Source organism: Lithobates pipiens, unplaced genomic scaffold, assembly GCF_037356315.1.
Source record: "Lithobates pipiens isolate NorthernLeopardFrog02 unplaced genomic scaffold, aLitPip1_a1.2 Scaffold_18, whole genome shotgun sequence".
Taxonomy (NCBI): domain Eukaryota; kingdom Metazoa; phylum Chordata; class Amphibia; order Anura; family Ranidae; genus Lithobates; species Lithobates pipiens.
In genome coordinates, this window is record NW_027507758.1 from 497,703,551 (window position 1) to 497,725,435 (window position 21,885).

Sequence of the window (21,885 nt, forward strand, 5' to 3'; positions counted from 1 at the left end):
AGGCATAATGAGCTAGTATGCATAGCATACTAGCTCATTATGAATTACTTACCTGAGATTGAAGCCCACACATCGGCCCTCGTTCGCCTCCTCCGACGCTGCCATCTATCCCGGAGTGACTTCCGGGTATTGCGGCTCCGCTGCTGTGACTGGCCGGTGCCACGATGACGTCACTCCCGCCCATGCACGCTGGTGCCACCATTAATGGTATGATCGCCGTTTAAAACGGCATGCTCAGTGCGCCTGCACCTGATGTCTATGGAGCATGCACCATAGACATTGGTGCTGCTATTTCTGCAAATATCTCCTAAACCATTTAGGTTTGGGAGATATTTCTTGCACCTACAGGTAAGCCTTAATCTAGGCTTACCTGTAGGCTAAAGTGGTTGTAATAGGTTTACAACCACTTTAATAAATCTCATAGCTGCACCGATCCCCACTGAATGTGGTATTGATGTATATAAGCTTACAACAATCCCAGGTGACCAGTAATTCATCACCTATACAGGACAGGAACGATAGAATACACCCTGAACAGGTCTTTGGCTGACACACCAGGCTCATGGTTATCAAATATGGGACATGTTTGCAAATATTTTTGTGTGTGCATTTATGCGATTTTTTTTCTATTTTTTGTTTCTTTTTTGATCCTTTATATGCCGATTTACTTGTTGATCGATACAATAACCGAATTTGACCTCTATTTTGGATAATTTAATTGTTAGATGTATGATATTTATACATTAAGGGCTCCTTCACACGGACGTGTCCATGTGCGGAGCCCGCTCTGCTCAGCGGGGGATCGCTCTGTCAATCCCCGCTGAGCAGGCAGATGACAGGTCCATCTCTGCACACTGTGCAGGGACGGACCTGTCAGAGCGCCTCTCTCCCCTATGGGGGATCGGTTGAAGATGGACCGTAGAGTCCGTTGTCACCCGATCTGATCCGCAGATGGATGGAAAGGTAGGTTTTTCCATCGTCACACTTTTTGTGATCGGAGCGAGACATCCACCACTCCATAGAGGTCTATGGAGCGTCCGTTCAGGTCCGCCTAAAAAACTGACAGGCGGACCCGAACGGACAGTCCGTGTGAAAGAGGCTTAAGGATGTTTTTTCTAGAGGCTGTTCGAGGTAGGTTAGCAGGTGAAACTGCTTCTGATTAATTAGCGGTAATTGATTGACTGTGATACACCCTGTAGTGTTGAATATAAAAGTATGTGGTTAGTAATGGATTGTTGCACGAAGCCTGAGGAAGAGCATGAGATGCTCACAACTGTACGGTAGCTATTTGTAACCTTTTTATGCCTTGAGAGCAATTGATACAATATACGATTTTTGCATTGGAGAATGTGTCCCTTTGGTTTTCTCCTAATGAATATTGGTGGAAGTTTGGGAGGCCACCCTGACACTGATCTCCACATGAATCATCATAGAAACAGTAGAAGTAACCCACCCGAAGATTTATTGTGTATATATATATATATATATATATATATATATATATTATATACAGTATATTCTAAAAGCTTAGCTTTATATATAATCATGTTCCAATGTAATGTACTTTGCGGACAAAGCACTAGGAGGTCTTGCTCTTTGTTAGTTAAGTAAAAATAGTAAAGTAAAAACTTTACCCTGAAAAATACACTGTGAAAATACACTTTTTAACCACTTTCAGACCGGACCATTTTGCTGGTAAATGACCAGAGGTCTTTTTACACTTTGGCACTGCGCTGCTTTAACTGGTAATTGCGCGGTCATGCAATGTTGTACCCAAACAAAATTTGCGTCCTTTTCTTCCCACAAATAGAGCTTTCTTTTGATGGTATTTGATTGCCTCTGCGATTTTTATTTTTTGCGATATAAACGTAAAAAGACCGCAAATTTTGAAAAAAAATGATATTTTCTACTTTTTGTTATTAGAAAAATCCAATAAACTCAATTTTAGTCATACATTTAGGCCAAAATGTATTCAGCCACATGTCTTTGGTAAAAAAAAAGTCAATAATTGTATATTTATTGGTTTGCGCAAAAGTTGTCACATCTACAAACTAAGGTACGTTTTCTGGAATTTACGCAGCTTTTAGTTTACGACTGCCTATCTCATTTCTTGAGGTGCTAAAATGGCAGGGCAGTACAAAACCCCCCCAAATGACCCCATTTTGGAAAGTAGACCCCCTAAGGAAATTGATAAGAGGCATGTTGAGCCCATTGAATATTTTATTTTTTTGCCTCAAGCGATTGAATAATGACAAAAAAAAAAATTTTTTTTTTTTTTTACACAAAGTTGTCACTAAATGATATATTGCTCACACATGCTATGGGCGTATGTGAAATGACACCCCAAAATAAATTCTGCTGCTTCTCCTGAGTATGGGGATACCACATATGTGGGACTTTTTGGGAGCCTAGCCGCGTACGGGGCCCCGAAAACCAAGCACCGCCTTCAGGCTTTCTAAGGGCGTAAATTTTTGAGTTCACTTCTCACTACCTATTACAGTTTTGAAGGCCATAAAATGCCAAGATGGCACAAAACCCCCACAAATGACCCCATTTTAGAAAGTAGACACCCCAAGCTATTTGCTGAGAGGCATGTTGAGTTCATGGAATATTTTATATTTTGCCACAAGTTGCGGGAAAATTACAAACTTTTTTTTTTTTTTTTTTTTTTTAACAAAGTTGTCACTAAATGATATATTGCTCATGCATGCCATGGGCATATGTGAAATGACACCCCAAAATAAATTCTGCTGCTTCTCCTGAGTACGGGGATACCACATATGTGGGACTTTTTGGGAGCCTAGCCGCGTACGGGGCCCCGAAAACCAAGCACCGCCTTCAGGCTTTCTAAGGGCGTAATTTTTTGATTTCACTCCTCACTACCTATTACAGTTTTGAAGGCCATAAAATGCCAAGATGGCACAAAACCCCCACAAATGACCCCATTTTAGAAAGTAGACACCCCAAGCTATTTGCTGAGAGGCATGTTGAGTCCATGGAATATTTTATATTTTGCCACAAGTTGCGGGAAAATTACAAACTTTTTTTTTTTTTTTTTCACAAAGTTGTCACTAAATGATATATTGCTCACGCATGCCATGGGCATATGTGAAATGACACCCCAAAATAAATTCTGCTGCTTCTCCTGAGTATGGGGATACCACATATGTGGGACTTTTTGGGAGCCTAGCCGCGTACGGGGCCCCGAAAACCAAGCACCGCCTTCAGGCTTTCTAAGGGCGTTACAGTTTTGAAGGCCATAAAATGCCAAGATGGCACAAACCCCCCCCAAATGACCCCATTTTGGAAAGTAGACACCCCTAAATTTAGGGGTACACTAGTGAGACTAGGTAATAAATGGCGGGTGCCCTGAAACTATAAAAAAATAACTAACCAACCAGCGTCACCTGTAACAGTTATATGGTGATCACTGGTGAAAGGGTTAACTAGGGGGCAATCAGGGGGCTTTATGCGGTAGTATATGGGGGTCCCTGGCGCTATAAAAAGCTGCAGCGAACCTAAATGCCTACCTGCCTAACTAGCGTCACCTGTGACACTAATACAGCGATCAGAAAAACGATCGCTTATTAGGCTGGGTTCACACTGGAGCGATGCGGGAACGCCACGAATGCGCGGCGGGTTCCCGCATCGCATGCCTCCCGGCGGCAGTTCACACTGCCCTATGCGAACTGCTGGGAGTGTCAGTGAAATGTTACTGACACCCCCAGATCAGTTCGCATATCGCAGTGCGATCTGCAAACTCGGATCGCATGGTGTGAACACCAATGCGATCCGATTCTGCTGCGGGCCAAAAAAAGGGTCCCGTGCGAATTTGCGGCGGGTGCGGCGAATGGCTGAACTCGAATCGCACAGAGATCGGATGTGATTTGCACTGCAGTGCGGTGCGAATCACATCCGTTCTCATAAACCGCTGCAATGTGAACCCAGCCTTAGTGACACTGGCGACGGGGGGTGATCACGGGGTTAAACCTTTATTGGGGGGGTTAGGGGGGTACCTTAGAACTAAAGGGGGCTAACCCTAACTGCCCTAACAGTTATTAGTCACAAATGACACCCGCCGGGTGATCAGGGGGTTAAACCTTTATTAGGTAATAAATGGCGGGTGCCCTGAAACTATAAAAAAATAACTAACCAACCAGCGTCACCTGTAACAGTTATATGGTGATCACTGGTGAAAGGGTTAACTAGGGGGCAATCAGGGGGCTTTATGCGGTAGTATATGGGGGTCCCTGGCGCTATAAAAAGCTGCGGCGAACCTAAATACCTACCTGCCTAACTAGCGTCACCTGTGACACTAATACGGCGATCAGAAAAATGATCGCTTATTAGGCTGGGTTCACACTGGAGTGATGCGGAAACGCCGCGAATCCGCGGCGGGTTCCCGCATCGCATGCCTCCCGGCGGCAGTTCACACTGCCCTATGCGAACTGCTGGGAGTGTCAGTGAAATGTTACTGACACCCCCAGATCAGTTCGCATATCGCAGTGCGATCTGCAAACTCGGATCGCATGGTGTGAACACCCATGCGATCCGATTCTGCTGCGGGCCAAAAAAAGGGTCCCGTGCGAATTTGTGGCGGGTGCGGCGGGTGTGGCGGGTGCGGCGGGTGCGGCGAATGGCTGAACTCGAATCGCACAGAGATCGGATGTGATTTGCACTGCAGTGCGGTGCGAATCACATTCGTTCTCATAAACCGCTGCAATGTGAACCCAGCCTTAGTGACACTGGCGACGGGGGGTGATCACGGGGTTAAACCTTTATTGGGGGGGTTAGGGGGGTACATTAGAACTAAAGGGGGCTAACTCTAACTGCCCTAACAGTTATTACAGTCACAAATGACACCAATGCAAAAAAAAAAAAAAAAAAAATGACATTGGTGTCACTGTGACTGGGGGGCAGGGGTAATTGGGGGGGTGATCGGGGGGTAAAGGGGGGGTGTGAGTGTGCCTGGCATGTTCTACTGTGTGTGTGAGTGTTGGTGCAACTTACTGATCCGCTCTCCTCCGTGTCGGAACGAAAAATACCGACACGGAGGAGAGAATACATCACTTCCTCTCCTGTGTTTACATTACAGGAGAGGAAGTGATGTCACCGGGGATTTCTATTCGTCGGGAGCGATCGCGAGGGGGTGGCCATGAATGAATGGCCGTCCCCTCGTCCGGGATCGCTCCCGTACGAATACCGACCGCCGCAGGCACCGGGCGGGGGCCCGATCGGGCCCCCGACCCGCGGGAGGCAAGGGACGTACATGTATGTCCTTATGCCTGCCCGTGCCATTGTACCGACGTACATCGGCGTGCGGCGGTCGGCAACTGGTTAAAAGCTTTCACTTCAAAAACTTTCCCAAATAATAGTATTACTTAAATTCCAAATGTTCTCCTTTGTGAGCAGAGTAAGTTGTACTCAGTTCCAAGTTGTATGTGTTTAGTCATAATTAATGTTATTTACCGTTTAGTTACTCTCATTAACCTTTGAGACTTTATAGCAGTGAAATGTCAGGAATGCGGTGCAGCTGAAATCTGAACCTGCGGCATGGACAATCATTAACCTAGACTTCACCTGTTTGTTTTTAGCAACCACATTGTAAGGTGCTGCTGGAACAGGATACTTTGAGTCACCGGTGAGATTCATGTTACAAAACAAGTCAGAGGATGAAAGTATGTTACTTTATAAACCTTGAAAGTCAAGTTTAGATGTTGTTTGGGGGTGGTGTTATATCTGATCTTTATAGGGAGTGTATAGTCTTCAGTTATAATTTGGATGCACATTAAAGGGATCAGATACTGTAAATATACAGTATATATACAATATCTCACAAAAGTGAGTACACCCCTCACATTTTTGTAAATATTTTATTATATCTTTTCATGTGACAACACTGAAGAAATGACACTTTGCTACAATGTAAAGTAGTGAGTATACAGCTTGTATAACAGTGTAAATTTGCTGTCCCCTCAAAATAACTCAACACACAGCAATTAATGTCTAAACCACTGGCAACAAAAGTGAGTACACCTCTAAGTGAAAATGTCCAAACTGGGCCCAATTAGCCATTTTCCCTCCCCGGTGTCATGTGACTCATTAGTGTTACAAGGTCTCAGGTGTGAATGTGTTAAATATGGTGTTATTGCTCTCACTCAGTCATACTGCTCACTGGAAGTTCAACATGGCACCTCATGGCAAAGAACTCTCTGAGGATCTGAAAAAGAGAATTGTTGCTCTACATAAAGATGGCCTAAGAAGATTACCAAGACCCTGAAACTGAGCTGCAGCATGGTTGCTAAAACCATACAGCAGTTTAACAGGACAAGTTCCACTCAGAACAGGCCTCACCATGTTAGACATGTGCATTTGTTTTTGTTCGAATGCATTTTCATCCGAATTTTGGGTATTTTTGTTATTGTTTTAACAAACAATAACGAACGTGCAGAATCCAAAAACTTAAAGATCCAACATAAACATATGCTTTATTTTCGTTTTTGTTGCAGTTTAATATAGATAGGAGATTCGACATGACGCTGACAATAGCGATCTGTGTCCATTAAACCTGTGGTCGAATGTGCCTAACCTTAGCTCTGTTAGTCCAAGATTATTCTACACAGAGAGAAAAGATTCGACATATAGAGAAAAGATTCAACATTAAGATTCGACGAAGCAGTCGCCACGAGTTGATATTTATAGCCTATGGTCAAATGCTCCGCCCATAGGCTATAGAAGAATTCTAATATTGGTTGACTAGTAATAATAATTAATAAATATAATTATTACTAGTGTCATTCAACATTAGAATTCTACTATAGCTTGTAAGCGGAACATTTGACCGGAAATGTATGATTGCGGCGTCGTACAGTTAGCTGCTCCATCGAATCTTCTTAGAACAGTCGACAGACACCATAAGCCTTCAATGACAGATTCAATCTTAATTATTTTAGATTTTCGGACAAATGCGTTTTTTAATGAAATAAATAAAAATGAATTTGGGGAGTAACTAAATAAATTATTTTTTCAGACGAAAACGAAATTCTGAAACAAAATATTTCAGTGTGCACATGTCTACACCATGGTAGACCAAAGAAGTTGAGTCAGTGCACATGTTCAGCATCATATCCAGAGGTTGTCTTTGGGAAATAGAGGTATGAGTGCTGCTAGCATTGCTGCAGAGGTTGAAGGAATGGGGGGTCAGCCTGTCAGTGCTCAGACCATATGCCACACACTGCATCAAATTGGTCTACATGGCTGTCGTCGCAGAAGGAAGCCTCTTCTAAAAATGATGCACAAGAAAGTTCACAAAAAGTTTGCTAAAGACATGCAGACTAAGGACATGGATTACTGGTACCATGTCCTGTGGTCTGATGAGACCAAGATAAACGTATTTGGTTAAGATGGTGTTAAACGTGTGTGGCAGCAACCAGGGGAGGAGCACAAAGACAAATGTTCTTGCCTACAGTCAAGCATGGTGGTGGGAGTGCCATGGTCTGGGGCTGCATGAGTGCTGCCGGCACTGGGGAGCTACAGTTCATTGAGGGTACCGTGAATGCCAACATGTACTGTGACATACTGAAGCAGAGCATGATCACCTCCCTTTGGAGACTGGGCCGCAGGGCAGTATTCCAACATGATTACGACCCCCAAACACATCTCCAAGACGACCACTGCCTTGCTAAAGAAGCTGAGGGTAAAGGTGATGGACTAGCCAAGCACGTGTCCTAAACCTAAACCCTATTGAGCATCTGTGGGGCATCCTCAAATGGAAGGTGGAGGAGCACAAGGTTTCTAACATCCACCAGCTCTGTGATGTCATCATGGAGGAGTGGAAGAGGACTCCAGTGGCAACATGTGGAGCTCTGGTGAACTCCATGCCCATAAGGGCATGGAAGTGCTGGAAAATATTGGTCACACAAAATATTGACACTTTGGCCGCGTACACACGGGCGGATTGTCTGCCCAACTAAGTTCGGCAGACAATCCGACAGACAGTCCGTTCAAAATTAGCATGAACGGACTTGACCACACACGATGAGCAGACAGTCCGCTGAAAGCGTGCGTGATGACGTGTACAACACGTACGACGGGACTAGAAAAACGACGTCCTATACACTGCAATGCAATCTTCGGCCGTGTAAACCCTTTCTGAGCATGCGCCATACTTAGTCCGTCCAACTTGCCTACACACGAGCGGACTGTCCGCTGAAACCAAGTTTGGACGGACAAAACCAAGTTTGAACGGACTGTCTTACGGAAATTCCGTAAGACTTTGTTCGTCAGACTGTCCGCAGAAAAAGTCCGCTGAAGCCCACACACGAGCGGATTGTCCGCTGAAACACTGTTCAGCGGACTAAGTTGGGCAGACAGTCCGCCCGTGTGTACGCGGCCTTTGGGTACTCACTTTCGTTGCCAGCGGTTTAGACATTAATGGCTGTGTGTTGAGTTATTTTCAGGGGGCAGCAAATGTACAATGTTATACAAGCTTTACACTCACTACTTTACATTGTAGCAAAGTGTAATTTCTTCAGTGTTGTCACATAAAAAGGTATAATAAAATATTTACAAAAATGTAAGGGGTGTACTCACTTTTGTGAGATACTGTAAATACCGTTCTTTAATATATAAGAATGTTTTCTATCTATAGTTTGTAATTATATATTATGAGAAGCAGTCATAAAAGGGCAAAGAAATTATACTGTCCAATCAGGGTGGTAGGATTCCAGAGAAAGTTTGCATTTGACATGAGTTGAATCCCTGTCTATGAAGGCTTTGGAATGTAGTCAGGGAAGGAATGGGTGGGTTCTCTGACCACCTGTCTACTCCAGCTTGTATATGGCTAAATCCACATGTAGCTTGAGAGAGCTTCACCTGGGCATGTATACGTAACCGTACTGTAATATTCATATATTCCTATAAAAAAGGCTGTCTATCATTCACCCCAAAGCCGTAGGAATTGAGATGTGGTACACATGCTAAAAACCAGATATAGGAGCAAGTCATTAGACTTCTGTTGAGCAGGAGCAGCCACACATGGAGCAGTCCATGCTGGACCGGCCAAATTTCAAACCACCTGTTTAAGTCATTTTGCCTATTTGTGTTTCTGTTCAAATTGCTTTGATGATTGTAAGGCTAACATATATTATTACCCTAGATTTAGCTTTTGCAAAGCACCCTCTCCTGCCAACTGTGTGGGATGGAATTTCTTGCCATTTGTATCCTTATACTGATAACCACATTTGTCCGAGATTTCTCACAATATGGTAGAGTTTTTAATCTGTTAGTTAATGTTTTTGTATCTAGTGAATAAACCACCTCACTATGCCAATTCTAACAATTCACATTTCTTACTTAGCAATGGTTCTAGATAATATCTGCATCTTACAAACAGTAAGGTTTTATTGAATCTCTTAGACCATTTTCTCAGTACCTTTACTAGTAGATGGTAACTTGGCATTGGTGTCTTCGGTAACAGTTGCTGAATCCACTATGTCACCTAAGAGGGATATTATATTACTATATTAGGACAGCCTTAAAGTGCATTCATTTTTCAGATAAAGATGTTTAGCATGTTTTATACCCAATAAAGTTTAACAGAAACAAAGATAATGTGTTTTTAAATACCACTAAATGAAAGCTCTCTCTGTCTAAAAAAAAAGATTTTTTTGAACAATTTCATTTGGGTAAAGTGTTACATAACTGAGTAATTGGCATGGTCAGGAAATGTGAATAACAAAGAGAAGATTTCTGATTTCTGACCAGTAAATGTTCACTTAAATATAAGTACAATGCTGCGTACATGCGACTGGACTTTCCGGCAGAATAGGTCAGATGGAATCATTCCATCGGATAGTCCGATTCAGACGGACCTAGAAATAGAACATGTTTCAAATCTGTCTGACGGACTCAATTCCTATTGGGAAAACTGTTTGTCTATATGCTGGTCTGACAGACCAAATACGACGCAAGGGCAGCTATTGGCTACTGGCTATTGAACTTCCTTTTCTAGTCCCGTCGTACATCATCACGTTCAAAACGAAAGGACTTTAGTCCATTCGTGTGTGGACAAGTCCGTTCGTTCGAAAGTCTGTCATAACTCCATCGAAAGTCCGTCGGGAAGACCGTCGGACCTTTTCTGCTGGAAAGTTTGGTCATGTGTACGCAGCATTAGTCATACTATAAGTCACCAACAGATAACTTACCTGAGTCCCTTTGTTTTCCTCCATCTTCTTCGTTTTCTTTCTTTTTTAAACCTATAAACACAACAAAATGATGAATTAATATAAGACTTCAAGAGTTGTATGGGTTGTAACTGTCTGAAACTTCTAAATTGTAAAAAGCTAGCGTTTTAAGCTCCTGTTCATTCAGAAATGACAGAAACCAGGCCAAACCAGTATAGATCATGGGTTCTAAGCTTTAAAATCTGAAAACCCAAGTAAGAAATCTTTTACCATAGTGGGACTAATGCCCCATACACACGGTGGGAAATTCCGACGGAAAAAGTCAGATCGCATTATGTTATCAGAAAATCCGATCGTGAGTGGGCTCTATCAAACTTTTTTTGAGAGCTGGATTTAAAAATTTTTGACAACAAAATCCGATCAGACTTTTTCCGATCGTGTGTAGAGAATTCCGACGCACAAAGTGCCACACATACTCAGAAAATTGGAGACGAAAGCTATTGGCTACTGGCTTCTATGCAGTCCCGTTGTACGCTACGAACGTCACCTCGTTCCGAATGATCGGGTTTTCCGACAACTTTGTGTGACTGTGTGTATGCAAGACTAGTTTCGGACAAAATCCGTCCGTAAAAATCAGACGGATTTTGTGGTCAGAATGTCCACCCGTGTGTATGGGGCATTAGAAGGAAAATGCCATGAAATGGCATTTGCCAACAAATATATGTGCAAGTCTCTGCATTTTTACCTTTGAGTTCATAATACATTATTTTGGAGGTGGTGGAGTGGGACTGCACATTAGAACCTTTGCAGAACAACCTTGCCTAAACTAGTGGTATAAGGCTAGTTAAACAACCACACCTACTATCTTATGAGTGGATTGTTCAAACAAATTACCCTTTCATAGTTGAAACCATGGGTGTCTGCAATGGGGGGGGGGAGTGCCCCCCCTCCGGAATCAGCAAGCTGTCCGCACACAGACGCTGGTGTCCATAAGCGGTCCTTGCAGGGTCATCTGCTCTTTTTACTGCTGCTGCTCTCTGACATCTGACTCACTGTCTAAAAGACCCACCCTCCCTCACCCCTGAACATCCCATGCCGCAGTGCTACAGAGGCAGCAGTTCCGCGGAGGCATCTGTCGGCATATGATGCCTCTTCTCTAGTTCCAGCTGGAATTTCAGGCATGCTGTTGATATTCCTCTGCCTCCTGGTCACCCCAAGTCCTGGTAGCCATGGCCCGTGGGATTCACAGCAGCGCTGCAATGTCAGTGTCACTGGGCACAATAGGAGACAGTAGCATTTGTATGGCCACAATAGGAGTTATATGAATGCAACGGGAGTTGTATGGACACAATAGCATCTTTATGCTATTGTGCCCATATAGATGTTGTTGTGCCGATATAGATGCACAACAGCAGCTATATATAATATGGACACAACAGAATGTATATGGGCACAGCAGCAGCTATATGGGCACAATAGCATAAACATGTTATTGTGCCCATAAAGCTGCTATTGTGCCGATATATCTGTTGTTGTGTCCATATAGATGCACAATAGCAGCTATATGAGCACAACAGCATATATAATAGCACAATAGTAGCTATATGGGTACAGCAGCAGCTATATGGGCACAACAGCATAAAGATGCTATTGTGCCCATATAGAATTTAAAATCTCCACTGTCTTAAGCCAAAGCTGCACCATGCAGGTGTATTTTTTTTTTAGTTGATCGATTGCCTAAATGTATGTTTATTTATACCTTCACTTGCTGTTTGTGGTCACTGCATATTTTGTATGGTTTTGCATGCGGCTCAGATCGCCATGGCAAAAACAGGTACACTCTTCCCCCCAAAAGGTGACAAATGTGGCATTGGAAGGGGGAGGGTTATCACGCTTTATGTTAAAATGACTAAGCCTCTCCCCCATTAAAAAGGGGCAGGGCATGAGTGACCTTAAAATGACCCCCCAGAAAAAATTCTGCGGATGCCCATGGTTGAAACAGGGTTTATTTACTAAAGCTGGAGAGTGCAATTCTGGTGCAGCTTTGCCTGGTAGCCAATCGGCTTCTAACTTAAGCTTGTTCACTTAAAGGGGTTGTAAACTCCTATGTTTTTTCACCTTAATGCATCCTATGCACAAAACTTCTGTCACAGGCCCCCCAGCTGCTGACAATCAAATTCAATGACACGGGCGCAGGGGTGGGGCCAAGTCCAGCATTCTGTGTCTATGAACACAAATGCTGGACTCGGGAAGGTAACCTCCAGGGAGAGCACTTCTCCTACTGGGTTTACCAATGCAAGGAGGAGCCGCGACTGCCATTGGGGGACCCCAGAAGACGATGATCGGGGCCACACTGTGCAAAACGAACTGCACAGTGGAGGTAAGTATGATATGTTTGTTATTTAAAAAAAAAAAAAAACAAGGGTTTACAACCCCTTTAAGCTTTGCCAAAAATCTTGGAAGCTGATTGGCTTCTTTGTAGGGCTGCACCGATTTTGCACTCTCCAGTTTTGTTTTTTTGAAGCTTTCTACCTTACCTTTTTTATTTTTGCTTTCATACTGTGAGTGTTTTGTAACAAATGTGTCTTTTAACTTGTTAAATGTAAGGCTTTCATTAGTATGAACATAGAATAGAATGCATTAGGAACTTTTCTAAATTTCTTGTAAACTAAAGTAAAGTAAAGCTAAAAGAAATAAGATCTTCATTGCAGTAGACATTTTCAACTATTCCTTCCTCACCTCATAGTCTTGCCTATCTAAATCCCTAAAACCAGTTCCTTATACTTGTGCTGTCATTCATACTCAGTGTCCTGTCACTCACCAATGATCTGCTAATTTGCACTTGGACACAAAATCAAGTGGCAACCCATCCCAAACTTGTCCACAACTCAATTAAAACTTGACCCATCTATATATCAGGAGTTTTCATGTGTTATAATATACAGTACGTGGAATAAAAACTGTCAGCTTTGTCCAATTGAACTTTGTACTGTACCAAAATCCAACCAACACTACAAAATGGCTACAGAAGATATTCATTTTGTTGCAATCAGCAATAGAAATAGTACCTGTTTTACGCTGCCCTAAAAGCATCCTTATATATGAACTCCAGGGATCTTATTTGATTGGACAATACAAATAAGAGTGGCTTGCAACAAGTCATAGCAACACATTGGAAATCTGTTTTTTTAAGAGCCTGCTCAAAGCAGGTTTCAGACTGGATGTCAGGGAACACTACCCACTAGTGCTTGTAGCACCATGTTATTAAACATGTCCTTGACATATATCCTATCTTTTAGTAATCACCTGGGCAGTAAATTCCTTAGTGATCAGATAATGCTGCTCTTCCCTTTTTGAAAAATTAAAAGTAAGCAGCTACAAAAACTGTTCTCACCTGGCCAGTTTCTTCACCGGACAGCTACAAAAACTGTCCTCACCCAGCCGGTTTATTCACCGGTCTTTGGTCCCCTGCACCAATATTTTAACTGTGGGCAGCTGGCCGGCTGTGGCTGCTTGCCAAGCTGTGCTATCTGAATGGTCCTGCAGCTTTCTGGGTCCTGTATTGTGTGCCACAAAAGACTGCAGGGGAAGTCCTGCTTTAAATATAGGGAGAAATATTTCTAGCTGTGCTGTGAACTGAGCCTGCTCTCTTCCATTGATCAGACTTCTGCTGACACAACCATTCGCTAGGAAGATCAGTGTGCTGGCGTTTCTCCTCCCCCAGCTCTATAAGATTCTTATGCAGCTCAGAACAGAAGGTATGTGATCCTTTGATAAAAAGTAAATTAAAAAAGATATTTATAATGATATATATATATATAGATAGATAGATAGATAGATAGATAGATAGATAGATAGATAGATAGATAGATAGATACACAAATATTTTGTCTTTTATCTTTTATTTCTACAGTATATTACACTGAATGGTAAGGTGAGGCAATGGTAAATTAATGATAAAAAATGTTTTCATGCCAATGTTGGTCCATATTATGATTGCCTTCAAAAGGGCCGGTTGTATCTGTAAGATTAGATGTCCAGCGCATCCCCCCCTTACAATAGATGTCAAGAGCCACCCCACCATCAGATGTTGAGTCCCCCACTCTCCCGTACATCACAGTGCACCCCCCCCCCCCCCTTTCCTTATGCTGCTGCTGGAAAGAAGCTGGATGCATTGGTTGAAAGCTGAAAGTAAGGGCCTGGAGGAGGACCAGAGGAGTGCTGGAGCTCTCCTGCAGCTGCAGGAGAGGTGCGAGGGCCACATGAAATGGCCTGGGGGGCTGGATTCGGCCCACGGGCCTTGTGTTTGACACCTGTGCTAGATGATTTCAACAAAGCTAATGCATAACTTTTGAACATTTGTTTTCACTTTCTTTTCATTTCTTCTTGTTTTTCATATCTAAGACAAATTCTGAGTCCTAATCACGCTAAACATATTCACTGATCTTACCAGGCCATTCAAGAATAATTATTTTTATTGTTTATTTCATTTCAAAATTACTTTATAAATAATTAATACCTTACCATTATTATTTAAGTATTTACCAGTCATTGACTAAACCCCTATCTACCTCCCTGTACCCCTAATAGAAAATAAGACACAGTAAGCTACCCTTCGGTTATTACTTTATAATATACACTTTAATAAGTCTTTCTGATGGTTTGGAAACTGACATGTTTATCCAACCTGACATACTTTGATATTTGCTAAGTTGTCATTATGTAAACTGTTATAAAGTTTTAATAAATTTTAATTGTGAAAAAAAATGTAATCGAAATTGTGGGGCCCCTTAGACAGCTTTAGGCCTTGTCCACCCCAGGCCTGACCGCCAACATTCCCCAGGGCCTGCCCACTGGCTGTCCCACCAAATCTGCCAACTAGCCATCCCATCTAGCCCTTCCATGCACACACCTTTTATTTTAACACTTACAACGTCATATATGAAAATGAACAGTGTATTATAAGTCATCAGTGCTTTTATATTTATATTTTGTCCAAAAGAGACATCACAAACCCGCAGCTGTACTCTCGCAGCCCCCCTAACACCTGTACACTCTCTGCCCCCCTAAAACCTGTATGCTCTCAGCCCCCCAACACCTGTATGCTCTCAGCCCCCCTAACACCTGTATGTTCTCAGCCCCCCAATACCTGTACTCTCTCAGCCCCCCTCACACCTGTACGCTCTCAGCCCCCCTCACACCTGTACGCTCTCAGCCCCCCTCACATCTGTACACTCTAAGCCCCCCACACACGTACACAGGCAAACACATATATACACAGACACACACACACATGTACACATGAACACAGGCACACCTACATGAACACACACATACACATGTACACAGGCACACACACATATGTACACATGCACACACACATATGTACACATGCACATAGACACACACACACACACATATGTACACAGACACACACATGCACACACACATACACATATATGTACACATGCACATAGGCACACACATGCACACACACACATGTACACATGCACATAGGCACATAGGCACATACACATATGTACACAGACACACACATGTACACCACCCCACCCTCGTTTCTCTTCAGTTGCACATTAGTCCTTACTTGGAAGGTGCTGTCCCTGGTCCCAGCTCTTGTGCAAAACACACGAGGAGTGCACATGCTGGAATTGACCAGAGGTGGCAGAAAAGAGCCCGATGTCAGTGACACATCAGCAGCTGCTGACTCGCATTCTGAAAGCCAGCGCAGCCACGGAGCTTTCATACACCCCTCACTACCTTCTCTCATCCCCGCCAGACAGCAGGGGCTGTACTCCTCTGATGGCGGCCCTGTGCATACTATTTGATTTAAAACAAGTACAGTAGCATAATAACAGAGTTGCTGGAGTGTTAAACTTCCATAGAGGGATTCACATTGAAACAATGAAATGCCAACAAAAATAACCTAAATGTACTGATGCATTTTGTCTTGTCTGGAGTCAGACTTTCAAGATTGTTGTTTGATTTTTTTTTAAGCTTTTTTTCAGGTAGAATGTAAAATTCTGGTTCATTTCAACATATCTTGTCTACTTTTTTAAAAAAAAATTGTACATTCAACAATCCTAATTTATTTACAGAACAGAAAAATAAAAGTCTCACGGTAGGGATGCAGTTCTGGTTGGGTGATCACAGCCAACGTATGGCCTATGAAGCTTATCACTAGTTATAAATTACTCCCAATCGTCCAAGAGTTATATTTAGTTACTTTATAAGTGCAAATATAGCTGCACGGTACAACACACTCTGATGTGACAGATGGAGATTTACAGTGATTTGGTGTTAAGGAATGTACAATCCGTAACAATAGTGCCTGTCAAAGTATAAGTCAATAAGAATGTCGCCATAGAAGACTTACAGCTTGTATGCTCATTGAAGACAGTCAACTCATTTTTTCCCAAGGGTAATATCTGGGTAGTATTTCCTTATAAAATCTTATAATCAATATTGCTTATTATAGTCCATGCCTTTATATCAGCATCATGCTCCTTAACCCTTTAGAAATCAGTGTTTGCTGCAGTGGTTTACCTTAAAGCCCAACTCCTAGAAACGTAACATTTTAGTGGGGCTGTGCCCACACTGCAAGGGTTGATTTCTCATTTAGGTTTAGGGGACATAGAAGATTCTCTGTGCTGCCAAACTGGTTCACATAGCATTTTCTTAAGGTCTAAGGTCCTGACTTTATCAAGACAATTGCAGTCCTGCACTGGAAATGATGATGCAGAGGGACAGTCCACTGATGGTGAGTGGGCAAGCTCTATCTGCCAGGGGAGCAGAGAATCAGGCAAGTAAAGTGCTTTTACTCTCCCCTTGACCAAAACAAGTAGTTATTCTGTGCATAACCACTGCAGAGAGGGTTTTTAGATTTCCTGGAGTTGGGCTTTAACTGCTCGGTGTTCTGAAATACATGCATTAAAATGGTTATTAAGCCTAAACATTTTTTTTTACCCTAATGCATACTTTGTATTAAAGTGGTTGTTAACCCACTGTACTATGATCTTGCCATCTCTCTGTTAGTGGTGGCTGGTGCTCAATAATTTGGGGGAGCGACAAACCAAACCCCCCCCCCCCGTGTTTACGCAGGAGATGGACATGAAGGCGGGGAACACTAGGAACACCAGCAACACACCACCCCCCCCCCCCCCGCGTAGAAGATGGATGGATGGGAGGGCCTCCTTACCTTAGATGTCTCCCTAGTGGCTCCTGGCACCCACATGACTCGGCTCTCTCCTCTGCCCAGCTGACATCTATAGTGGGAAGGGCCGAGCACTGCCTCTGATATCAGCTGGGGAGGAGGGGAGGAGACAGAGCCGAGGAGTCTTGTGAGCACTGGGAGATGCTCTGATATAAGGTATTTTTTTTTAATAAAACACAGGCACAGGGGTACATAGCTTTATATAACAGAGGGGATAGGATGATTGTAGTATAGATATTATTGCAGCAGGAGGGGAGGATTGTGGATTGGATGGAGCTAACAGGCAGGGTGGGGAGGGGGAGGAGGACACAGACACAGGTGAGTAGGGCTGCGGATGACAGAGGCACGTAAGCTGACCACAATGTCAGAGCTCAGTAGCCATGATAAACTGTGGTCTGTTTACAGGGGGGATTGTATAGTCAGGCAGGATCAGCCAGGCATTTCAGGTGTTACAGGGGGCCAAATTACACAGCACAAGCACTATGCTGTATAAAATGCTGTAAGGGAACAGGACACATTTTTTTTTTAGGGTAACAAATACTTTAAGGTAAAACATGTTAAGGTAGTAGTATCCCCCCTCACTCCTTCCCCCTGGTATACTTACCTGAGCCTTCATTCAATCCAGCGCCATGCCATTTGCAGCAGCTCTCTCCCCTCACTTCCTGGTCTCACAGGCTTTGCTAAAGGGAAACAGGGGCCATTAGCTCCCGCGGCTGTCAAAGTCAGTGACAAGCGAGCTGAGCCCCATTGTCTGTGTCTATGGACAGAGGCAGAAGGGTTCGGGAGTGAGCCTGCACGAGTGCCCCTAAAGGAAGGGGCATACACCAGAAAGGAGGAGCTAGAAGCACCAGCAGGGGGACCTGAGAAGAGTAAGTTTAGATAAGTATTAACCTGTTTTTTATTTTTGTTAAAAAAATGTTTTTGCATTTCCAATCACTTAGAAGTAAAAATTCAGTCTTCTTTCTTTTTTGTTATTTAACTATTTAATTGTGTCTATGTGCCATTTTAGGAAGATCTACATTTGCTTCCTGTCCCAAAGACATGACAGGAAGTGAGTGAAAATCTTTTTAAAAGTCTATGGGGTTGATTTACTAATAAAGAAAAATGCTCACATGCCAGTGGCGCTCTGTTTACTTCAAATACTCAATCATGGACATTAAAATAGACATTACCTTTGCACATGGCTGAATGTTTGATGTGGACAAGTTTTGGAAGAGCTAAGGGCATTCACTTCCTTTAGTTAATCTACCCTTAGCAGCCAGGTGGCTTATTGAAGACAATGTATATTTTTTCAATAATTGTTGGATAAAGACATTGAGCCTCTAAAAGCTCCATCTAGTGGATATTCTACAAATCTTAAAATTTATTACGTTAACAAAAATATGGAAGGGTAAGCTTGTAAAAATGTTGGGCATGTAAAAAACAAAGTCTTTTTGAATATTGGGCGTAGAAGGTGCACTCAAAAAATTAATTCTAGAGGCATCGTACATACATAGTGATTAATCATCGGGAACTCTCTGTGTTGCAGGAGGATAGGCTGTAACAACTGTTGCAGATTTTATTGATAAATATTGTACATTGTAACAATATCATTGTTCCAATGTAGTTTAATCAATTCTTTGATCTACATGTTAGCTCTAGTAACCTCATAAGTAAAACAATATTTATTTTTTAAAAACCCACATTTTTGTTTAACAATGTATGCACCTTTAGGTAATCCTATCTATAATTAATACCACCCTTTTGCTATTATTATTTTTTTGCAATTTTTTATGCATCTTTTGATTGCCCCATTTGCCTTCTATATGTACGTTTTACCTCGATATCAGAATTTTTCACACATTTTCTGCCTAATCCAGTGGTGGCTGGTGCTCCATTTTGGGGGGGGGGGGGGGCAAGGGAATCTCCTCAGCTTCACGGTGACTTCCCCTGCGTCTCCTCCTCCTTTGTGCCCCCAACCCACCCTTTTTTAAGCCAATTACAGCCTCTGCCTTTAATTATGTGCTTCTGAAAAAAAATTAAAAACCTTGGAATCTATGTATCCAGCGCTCTGCATGTAAATTAAGGGCTGGGCACATGGATTAGGGAAGCGGCACCCCCTTATGGATGGGCCACCACTGGCCTAATCAATGAGCCTATCACTGAAATTGATGAAACTAACTGCAATGGTCTATGAGGGGTATACAGATGCTGAAGAGGTTTAGATAAGTGTTGTAATAATAATTTAAAATAGGTGCCACATACTATGGTAATTGCATTTTACTGGATTTTTCCATAATATGTTTTATTCTCACTGGTTGCAGCATATGTTGTATTTCTGTGCACAGCATTAATTTAATGGCAAATACCAAATTCAATTTCTCTTCTTGGAAGAATAAAACTGTCATTTCACTGTTGATGTACTTTTCTCAATGCATAGAATTTGTAGATAACATACTGGCAAACAAAAAGGTAATTGCAAAGGGCAGTAATCCTAATTCATGGAAACAAATAAGATTTCACTATTAGTCATCTATGAGCAGTCACAATAATCAAAGACAATGCTGACTGGTTGATATGGATTGCATATCTTAAAGTGCACTGTTAACATTGATCTTTGGCTTGATGGAGATAGGGTTGCCACCTGTCCTGGATTCACCTGGACAGTTCGGGTTTTGAATCATGTTTCAGGGTTTCAGTCAACCTGAAATTCGGACACATTATTCAGACCAGGCTGTGGCTCCCCAAGTAACCAAAACAGTAATACACAAATCTGTTGCCACTGTTTGGGGGCAGGTTTGGCATCACTGAAGGGTGGGGTGATGATGTCAGCAAGGGAAATTTGGCCACACCCACTGGTGCGCTCTGCAAGCTACCTTACTACTCTCCTTGGGGCACCCAAATGTGTCCCAGGTCTTTTATAATCCTATAGTGTTTACTGCAAAAAAAAAGATTGCCCTGTGCCACAAAAGTGTTTGTGTTTGGCTTAAAGAAAACGTGGCAACCCTAGATGGAGAATAGAATATATATTTATAGTTTTTGGTTCAAATCCCAACCACAGCACTACCTGCACTGAGTTTGCATGTTCTCCTTGTGCCTGTGTGGGTTTCCTCTGGGCATTCCAGCTTCCTCCTACACTCCAAAGACATGCTGGTAGGTTAATTGGATTGGTCATAATATGTGTATGTATGCATTTAATTTTGAGACCTTAAAATCTAAGGTTTCAAAATAAAACACATACATACACATATTAGATGGTGAGCTTCTTGAAAGCAGGTACTGATGTGAATGTATAATATAATAGAGCATTAAAGTACTGCATATATTGTCCGTGCTATAAAAATACCTCTAATAAAATTATTAAATAATCTCTTTTATGCATATTCCAGTATTGGGTTTTACTTTTTGTTTCTCCTGCTTCCATTATCTAAATAAAACCCTTAAGTTTGCCCACCAATGACCATATCAATATAACAAAATAGCTGTCATGCCAGTATGTACAGTATAAGGGCCCATTCACACCAGAAACTGCACATAACTGCGTGTTTTTGACTGCAGGTTTAAATGCATTTGAATGTGTTATGTGCTGCGTTTACAGTGCATTTTCCTTTACACTTTTGGGCTTGGCTTTCTTGTCTTAAAGGGGCAGACTGCGGTGCATTTGAAGTGTGTTCCCTGCACTTGCAGTGCAGAAAAATGCAGCATGCTCTACTTTGACTGCATTGAACTGCACTGCAATGATGGGAACTATGTTCATACGATTACCTTGATTTTGGGCTGTCAGTGCACTTGGAGTGCAGTTCAAAAATGGCTTGGTTCACACCTATGAAGTTTGCTTTTGATTTGTTTTTACAGTGCTTTTTGTGGTACATTTTGCGTTTTTTTCACGCATGTTTTTGACGCATTTTTTGATGCGTTTTGCATTTGTCATGCTTTTTTTGGGCAATTTGTTGTTGGATGGATAAAAAAATGCAAGTTGCAACAAAATTGTTGCAAAATCGCAGTAAAACCGCAGCAAAATTGCGGCAAAAAATGCATTTCATGCTTTTCTGCAGCTTCTCCTTTGAAGTCTATTAAACCTAAAACTCAAAGTTTTGCTGTATAAAAAGTCCCTGACCCTTTCCAAAAATGCAACAGCTGCAAAAGCTTAGATGTGAATTTGTCCCAAAGGAAACTATGTTTAATGGACTGTAGTGCATTTCTGCAAAAAGCATTAAATAACGCATAGGTGTGAACCGAGCCTAACTGAAGAAGACCTGTACGGTATGTAGAGGGGATCTACAGAAGTGACACAGGTTGCATTGGATAACATACAACAAATCAGTATGTAGACGGGTACTCACATAGGCAATAAGCACACAGGTAGATGGGTAGCAATGGAAAGCACAGGATTCCCAGTAATATCTTCTGCCATGAAGAGAGACGGTGGTGCAGTGCCATAGTGCATGTCAGCCAGCATGAAATTGTCTACACTCTGTTTCCTGGTTTCTA

General features: G+C 42.4%; 1 protein-coding gene across 2 annotated transcripts in view; it reads right to left on the bottom strand.

The window, feature by feature from the left end:
* The window catches only part of LOC143988784 (uncharacterized), an 81,912-nt gene extending 60,027 nt beyond the window's left edge, over positions 1–21,885 (bottom strand). For both annotated transcript variants that reach the window (XM_077488641.1, XM_077488640.1), the window contains exons 1-3: positions 21,738–21,885; positions 10,206–10,256; positions 9,434–9,499 (exon numbers count right to left, since the gene is read on the bottom strand). In XM_077488641.1, coding sequence (XP_077344767.1) covers positions 9,434–9,499; positions 10,206–10,256; positions 21,738–21,834 — 214 coding nt within the window. In that variant the 5' untranslated portion in view covers positions 21,835–21,885. The remainder of the gene's footprint in view (positions 1–9,433; positions 9,500–10,205; positions 10,257–21,737) is intronic.